The sequence below is a fragment of the Coregonus lavaretus genome (assembly GCF_964263955.1).
Source record: "Coregonus lavaretus genome assembly, chromosome: 14".
NCBI classification, from domain to species: Eukaryota; Metazoa; Chordata; class Actinopteri; order Salmoniformes; family Salmonidae; genus Coregonus; species Coregonus lavaretus.
In genome coordinates, this window is record NC_140001.1 from 38,199,871 (window position 1) to 38,208,596 (window position 8,726).

At 41.7% G+C, this 8,726-nt stretch overlaps 1 protein-coding gene across 2 annotated transcripts in view; it reads right to left on the bottom strand.

The window, feature by feature from the left end:
• Window positions 1-3,873: 3,873 nt before the first annotated feature.
• Window positions 3,874-8,726, bottom strand: part of LOC311141417 (zinc finger SWIM domain-containing protein 6) — a 58,376-nt gene continuing 53,523 nt past the window's right edge. For both annotated transcript variants that reach the window (XM_084176741.1, XM_084176742.1), the window contains exons 11-14: window positions 5,470-5,627; window positions 5,216-5,379; window positions 5,067-5,148; window positions 3,874-4,917 (exon numbers count right to left, since the gene is read on the bottom strand). In XM_084176741.1, the coding sequence (XP_084032867.1) occupies window positions 4,052-4,917; window positions 5,067-5,148; window positions 5,216-5,379; window positions 5,470-5,627 (1,270 nt within the window). In that variant the 3' untranslated portion in view covers window positions 3,874-4,051. The remainder of the gene's footprint in view (window positions 4,918-5,066; window positions 5,149-5,215; window positions 5,380-5,469; window positions 5,628-8,726) is intronic.

Here is an 8,726-nt window from a genome sequence, read left to right on the forward strand (position 1 = left end):
ATTTCACCATGAGGCCAATGATAACTTTAAAACAGTCACAGAGTTTAACGGCTGTGATAGGCGAAAACTGAGGATGGGTCGACAACATTGTAGTTACTCCACAATACTAACCTAAATGACAGAGTCAAAAGAAGGAAGCCTGTACAGAATACAAATATTCCAAAACATGCATCCTGTTTGCAATAAGGCAAACAGGTCCTGAATACAAAGCGTTATGTTTGGGGCAAATCCAACACAACACATCACTGAGTACAACTCTTCATATTTTCAAGCATGGTGGTGGCTTCATCATGTTATGGATATGCTTGTCATCAGCAAGGACTAGGGAGTTGAGGATAAAAAGAAACGGAATAGAGCTAGGCACAGGCAAAATCCTAGAGGAAAACCTGGCTCAGTCTGCTTTCCAACAGACACTGGGTGAATAATTCACCTTTCAGCCGGACAATAACCTAAAACACAAGGCCAAATATACACTGGAGTTGCTTAAAAAGTGTTAGACTTACCCAGAAAGACTCACAGCTGTAAGTAATCATTCTACCCCCCCCCAAAAAAAACATATTGTAGTGATTATCCCACTGGCTATAAGGTGAATGCACCAATTTTTAAGTCGCTCTGGATAAGAGCGTCTGCTAAATGACGTAAATGTAATCGCTGCCAAAACATTTCTAAAAACATGTTTTCAGTTTGTCATTATGGGGTATTGTATGTAGATGGGTGAGAAAAATAATCTATTTAATCCATTTTGAATTCAGGCTGTAACACAACAAAATGTCAAGGGTTATAATACTTTCTGAACGCACTGTACAGGTTTGTGGGATTGGCCTAGGCTGTCCCAAATCTTGATTCACAAACTACGGATGTGAATTAATATTGCTGTATTAATTCACCCAGAGGTGATAGTTTAAAACAACATAATTTTCTTCTTCTTCTGGTGTGTTTGATGTTGCTGCTGATCCAAACTCTCCTGATTGAGCTCAACTCACTGGTCTGTTTCTATGTCGACCAACACATGTTGTCGAACAGCCTTGGGTCTCAGAAAGAGATGTACTGTAAACATTCACAAAACCAAGGAGGCCAAAATGTACCTTAAAAAAACAACTAACTTTAATTAAAACAAAACAAAAATCAATTGACTCATTAACAAGATTATAAAACAGTGATTTTAGTTACATAAATAAATTGATATTGGTGTATCAAATCTTAATTTCATAAGCATGTATACATGGATCATTGTAATAAATAAAATGGAAAAACAGAAGATTCTACTTCCTACACGAACAGAAAAAAAACTGCTAGAAAGAAAGAGAGGAAATCCTTTCATTAGAGGATGAGAGACACAGGACGACGTTTTTCACCAAACACACATGAGGAACTGCTTTGTTAAAAGCACAGAGTTTACAGAGCCATTCAGTTACTAATTAAGGACACTAAAGCTGGGACCAAGGTGGCTTGGCTTTCACTTCTTGGAACGCATTTGTTTGGTTGTTAGAACTCCTGTTTGGTTACTTTAAAGTGTTAAGACAAGGCAAGAGAAAAGGCTGTTTCTTCTTTAAAGAACACAAGAGAAAGCACTTCAAAAAGAAAAGAAAAAAGAAACAAGGCAAGTTATGAGTACAATTGCCGACCGTATACAGAGAGAGACACACACTGGTCTGTGCCGTGTTCAGATGCAAGCAGACAGAGTAGGAGGACTGTAGTACATTGCAGCGGAGCACAATTCCTGTCCTCGAGGGTCACAGTCCTGCTGGTTTTAATGGATCAATCAGTGTCATTGATTGACCAGAGATTTCACACTACTGGTTAGCCAAGTATTGGTCTAAAGTTATAAATCTAAAGTAATTTCTCAACAGCTGATCAATGTTATGAAAAATCTATGCTCAGGTTACCATATGCCATGTACAGTGTCAATGGAATACTGCACATCAGTCAAATACATAAATCTGTTAATTGTGAAAAGTGGCCGTTGAGAGAATAACATATTTTCACTGTACTCTAATAACGTGAATAGATACCAATCAAACTGTTGATAACAGTACGATAATCTCAACCAATGTCTTAGTACTGACACTATCCTTGTGAGCCTACAGTAACCCTCCATTAGCCAATTCAGTCTTTCTGATAAGTTCTGTGGTAAATACAAAGAGAAAAAGAAGACTAACAGAAAAAGAGCAAGCTACAGTGGCTTCAAGTATTTCACATTACATAGAATACTCTGTATAAACTAGTTAACATATACTTTTGAATCCTCCATATTCAGACTTATACTATTTTATATATACACAGTACAATAAATGCTTGCTTGTGTTGTGTCACGTTTTGTTTTCCTATACTTGTTTGTTCTTCCTTTTTCCTTTTCATTTTAGAGAAATCCCTGAGAACGTCTGTTGACAGTTGCTGAAGGTTCTACACATAGAAGAGGCCTATTAGAACCAAATTCTAATGGTATTCTAATTATTCTATGGTTCCACACGCACAGAAAGCATTGACACTGGCCCATTCTGGAGCTACACTCTACAACTATAACCATGATCTGTAGTTAGTTACCCAGTCCGACACATCTTCCAGTAGCCTGGGTCACTAGGTGCCAGTCTGTTTCGGTTTTAGTTAACCTGTGGTTGGTTGTCTTGCCAAGGCAGCGATGTAATGTAGCATTGAAAACAGAAACATTCAGCTAACCAGGCTAGTCTTCTGAATACAGAAACAGTCAGGTAACCAGGCTAGTCTTCTGAATACAGAAACAGTCAGGTAACCAGGCTAGTCTTCTGAATACAGAAACAGTCAGGTAACCAGGCTAGTCTTCTGAATACAGAAACAGTCAGGTAACCAGGCTAGTCTTCTGAATACAGAAACAGTCAGGTAACCAGGCTAGTCTTCTGAATACAGAAACAGTCAGGTAACCAGGCTAGTCTTCTGAATACAGAAACAGTCAGGTAACCAGGCTAGTCTTCTGAATACAGAAACAGTCAGGTAACCAGGCTAGTCTTCTGAATACAGAAACAGTCAGGTAACCAGGCTAGTCTTCTGAATACAGAAACAGTCAGGTAACCAGGCTAGTCTTCTGAATACAGAAACAGTCAGGTAACCAGGCTAGTCTTCTGAATACAAAAACAGTCAGGTAACCAGGCTAGTCTTCTGATCCACCTGGACTTCTTCAATTGTTGAAACACCAATACAGTACATTTAGTAAAGACTGGGTTAAACTGAAGGTACGAGGCAATGTCTCCAGCAACTGTTTATCTTAAGACTTTAACCAAAAACTAACCCACAATTACAAGTTTGATGGTTCTAAGTACATTTTGGGATATATCTACCATAATACATCAAACACTAGTACTCGCTTTGATAATACTCCATATCCTCATCTTACTGTGCCATTACTGTAGTCCTGTACTGCAGTCCTCAATCTAACAGATATTCATTATTACTGCATCTGAAACAACGACAGTCTGTTAAGAGCATTATTCTAGAACTAGAATCTAACTAATGCCTATGACCTAGAGAAAACACAAGTGCTGAGTCAACAGAAATGCTAATGGTGGTTTTCTCAAGGAGCCAAGCTGTGCAGTGCTTCCTACGTTCCGTAGCCAATAGCCAAGAGGTGCTGTGTGGTTTTAAAGCCATTGTGTCTCTTTGAGGCTGCCAATGCGTTTTTACACGAGCGCTTTTGCACAAGGGCCTTTAGCCACTTGACAACATATACTCAGTATAAAACCAAAATAAAAAATACTATAAAAAATGCTAATAATAAAAAACGAACAGAAAAAGCCATTTTAGTTATCCTCTTTTTCCTCTCACACACACAAATAAGTACTCACAACATTCACAACTTGACACATTTCCTCTTCTGAAAATAAAACACGTCTGTACACATAGTAATGATAGTAATAATGTTTATAACAATAACAGCAAGAACAATAATACCAGGTGGCTCTGTTGAGTATTTTTTCTCCTTCTTTTGCTTTGTTTCTCTCTTTACTTGTCCATGTTCAAGTCTAAAGAAGTTCAAAAGGCAGACTTGAGTTAATAGAAAAGTACTAGGGACCGACCCTGGTCAGCCAAACCTCTCCCTCACCAGCATCATGAGTTTCTTCTTGCCCTTATAGATCTGTTTAAGATTGTCTATGAACTGTGTGAACTGGATGTGTCCGTCATGGGCCATGAGGAATGTCTCTCGGGCCTTCCCCAGGAACTCTATGAACTCGCTGTAGTGCCGCGGGCTGATGTGCGTGAGGCGAGAGTGTGTGGTGTTGATGTAGGCCCCGATGGTGGCATCCAGCAGCTGCCTGAGCGGAGCCTTGTCCAGCGACATCAGCTTCCCAGAGTTCCTGCGGCTGTGCAGCGCTGACACCATCCCCGGCGTGGTCAGCGTGCACCGCCGCAAAATGTCGGAAAGCACCGTGGCACACTTCACGCTCTTCACCACGAGGGGGATGACGGCAGCCAGCTCGTTCTTGCCCAGCGAGTGACTCAGAGCGCAGGCCCACAGCACGTCGTTGATAGCCGGGTGGGTATCCTGGTTGTAGCTGAGGTTTAGATGAGCCATGGCTAACGTGGCTAGCTTGTACGCCCTCATAGGGTACCCCCTGTGCTCCATGTACCTAGCTATCGTAAACAGCTGTGTGTAGCTCATGCCCGTGACGGCCGCATCCAGAACGATCTGGTAGGCCGTCTCGAAGGCGATGTGGTCCTTCTCACAGAGGGTGAGGGCAGAGAGGGCACAGTTCTGGGGGTCCTTCATGGCACACTGCAGGGCCAGGGTTCGGGCGGAGGAGGCCAGGTTCTCCTGCTGATGACAGTCCAGACGCAGGCGGACAATGGTGGTGTTGGACATGACGGTGGTGGCCACGATGCTGGTGGCCTCGGTCGGGGTGAAGAGGGTGAACCAACTCTGCATGATACTGTCCAACGCATACACACCTGGGAGACACACACAAAAGAGGGAGAATTCAGGGGATTAGCAGAGTAATTTGAATAACAAGACAATTTATTTTCAAGCCCTCATCCTGTCCATGAACTAAATAGGTAGTACATTATAGAAAGTCAAAGGGGAAACGTTGTACACGTACCTACTTCGGTTGCACAGGTAACTAACCACCGTACCATCTCCCTCCTCCTCCAGTTTAACGTAGACAGGGTTATCCTCATCACCTGATGAATGAGAGACGGTTAGGGATGGGAAAGAGGTGTGTGTGTATCTGTATGTCTGTGTCTGTACCTGTAGCCCAAGTTCCAGTGAGACTTTGAGCAGTGTAATGTCTGGCAGGCTGTCCATCAGTGTAGCGATCTTGAAGGCGTCCTGGGCAAGTTTAAAGATGTGAGACGAGGAGTGGATGTTCTTCTGAATGGACTCTAGTACTGTCTCCAGCTTACAACTATCACCTGGACCAACAGGGACAACACACATACATTACAATGACAAAGGGACCCAAATGTGTATGTGTGTGTATGTGTACGTGTGTGTGTGTTTACCTTTGGCTGCAGTCAGCATGGTGGAGGCCAGTTCACACTGCTGGGACTCTATGTGGGAGAGTGTGAACCAGCGAGGGTAGCGGTTGGGGACCACAGACACCAAGTGATGGGGTCGCGACAGGTCACCTGACAAGGCTGTGGACTCCAACACAGGCAACCTGAGAAGCACAGAAAAACCATATGGCATCACACACAGACACACGCACAGGCGCAAACACACACACCAAACAAAACACCTACAGCAAGGTTTTGTCAGTGTTCTGAAACGCATTAAGGTTGTTAGCCTATTACTGCAATTTACTTCCAACCTAGTCCTTAATTACAGAACTGAATCAACTGTAGCATGATTACTATTTTCTTGCTGTTAATGAAGACATAGGCTTGTAACACCTGCTAATGTATAAACAGGCCCTATAGGACAGACTGACAGTACACAAAAACACACAGTAGTCTTCATGTCTGCTACTGTGGGCAGCTCATCTCAAATTCAACCCTCTTCTTCCAGCCCAGTTTCAAAGGTCTCGCTACCTTTGAAAGAGAAAAGAACCTGTGCAGATTTCAACCAATCACAATGCTAATTGAGTCCATGGGGAAATTAAGGGATTCACCTTCCAGGCCTCTATGGCTGGACACACATCAAACACATACTTACACACATGCTCGCACACATCAGAGCATGTACACACGCACGCAGGTGCACGGACACACACACACACACACGCATGCACCTCAGAGAAAAGGGACAGAGATACTATTGCCACGAGGACCAACAAAATCTGTATTTAACGATCTTCATCTGAAGTCTGTCGGGCCTAGACAAGGTAATAGAGGTTTGTCTGGCCAACAGTCTTGCTAGATAAAGGTGGGAAAAAGCCAAGGTGAGAGCTGTGTGAATGTGAACACTGAGACTTGGTGTGAAACGGAAGACGTGCTGATGCCATAGCAACAAATGGTTCATTCCAAACACATCTAAAGAGCTGCTAAAAGCTCCACCACACTGGGTGATTCTGGACCATTCATGAGGTGGAACGAAACGAAAAAGGCATTCCCTAAAGATTGAGCCGTCGACAACATTCCAGTCTTTGTGTGACTTACAGAGAACCACTGGTTGGGATTGGTTGTGGAGCTTCGATAAGCCAAGCTTGGAAAATACTCAATGTTTGAGTGAAAATCTTAATTTTCTGTTCAATGCAATGAGAAGCTGCATCTTTTATTCCACCTCAAAAACAAATCCATTGCTAGGGCTAGTATTCTCCTGCTCTCTCTCTTTCTCTCATACTCATATAGCCTACAACAGGTATATTTACGCTGACATCTGCATAAGCTAGGCTATACATCAACCAGAAACATTATTTACATTTACATTTACGTCATTTAGCAGACGCTCTTATCCAGAGCGACTTACAAATTGGTGCATTCACCTTATAGCCAGTGGGATAACCACTTTACAATGTTTTTTTATCTTACCATATCAATTACAATGTAAACACTCAATGCCGTGTTACAGCCAATACTCAAAACAGAACAGTAAAAGTCAAATTTTTACAAATGACACTTGTATCCATTTAACAGTAAGCTATAATACAACATCAGTCCCAAGCCACTATGGTGTCAGATTGGTCCTGTGGCACTATAGTGCCCTGTCACGGCAGAATGGGATGCTTTGATACTTTTCACACCAGAGGGTGCCATGGCCTCAGGGCAAGGGGCCCTGAAATTGTGCACGAATATTGAATTTTAAAAGCCTGTTATATTAAATGAAGTGCCCTTTAATATAGACCACATGAAAATGTCAATAAATCTGTTTTTTTATATGAATAAAGATTTGCTAAACTGGCAAAATTCTGCATTTTGACATGTCCCTCTGTGCATCCTCTGTGAATTTTATGAAGTTTTTAACCCACTTTACTCCAACATTTATACAAGTTTTCACCATCATTGTAAAGTCCCTAATTTTAAGGTAAAGCCTGTTACGTGAACTGAATTCTCATTTTAATATGGTGAAACCATAACTTTTTACATATTTTTTCTATCTATTCTATCTATATCTATTAGTAGAATAATAGTTTAAAAGCAGGTGAGCTGGTTCTACTATTTATGGCAATTTCCTAGTGTTTTGTGGTGGAAAACTGAGCGGGTCGAGCTTAACACGTCAACCCTGTTACCTATAGATCGACAGGCTAAAAATGTTTTCAAAATTAAAAACCTTTGTGAAGCTTGCAGTGTTGTCAACCCTGTTACGGTCAACCCTGTTACTTTATTTGGCACTTAATACATTTACATTTTTTACATTTTAGTCATTTAGCAGACGCTCTTCTCCAGAGCGACTTACAGTTAGTGCATTCATCTAAAGATTGCTAGGTGGGACAACCACATATCACAGGCATAGAAAGTAAATTTTTCCTCAATAACGTAGCTATCAGTAGAGTCAGAGCTAGAAGAGTGCTGCAAGTGCTGGTTAAGTGACATGAGAGAACTTCGGAAGGTTGAAAACCAGGCGGGCTGCGTTCTGGATAAGTTGCAGGCACTTACTATAGTCATTTTTGAAAATGGGAAAACATGTTTTTTATTAAGTTGAACAGGTGCTCTCTTTATGACAGAATGTTAACATTAGGTGAAATATATATATATATATACATTTTTTTAAACAAGTTACACTACTCAAAAGGCACCTATAATTGGTGGAACGACCCACAGATGGATGTGAAAGAGAGCAACTATCCAGTTCTTTCATAGTCTGGTGCAGGTTTCTGGTGAACATCAGTGAGACTCCTGAACTCTCTACCTCCTGGTTTTCACCCTCAGACAAAGTAAACACTTCACAAACGTCTATTCACTTCCCCAATCTATCAATCACAGCATCCGCTGGAAGACTTCTACTCAGGACCTCTTCTTTATACAAAAGCTCCCTAGGCCGCCTCAAAGACGAGTCAAGGCTACATGGTAGAGTCATTAGAACATTTTGCTGGATATGTATCTTTAGAAATCTAAAACTCTGGAAGCATCAACAATATGAAGGTATTATCATCCTTATGTCTTTCTACAAAATATTCTATCCGCCCTGCACTAGTGAAATCAGTTGGGTGTGCGTACTGTACAATCCTTGAGCTGAAGATCAATTCCTCCTTAGCGTTAAGTAGAGGTGTGAATAAGGTGAGGCTGTCTGAGTCTATGGTAGTGTTGTAATGGGCCATTAAAAGCCAGCCCTTTTAGCTAGCTCTATATTACACCAGCACCACGCTACATTGCACACATTC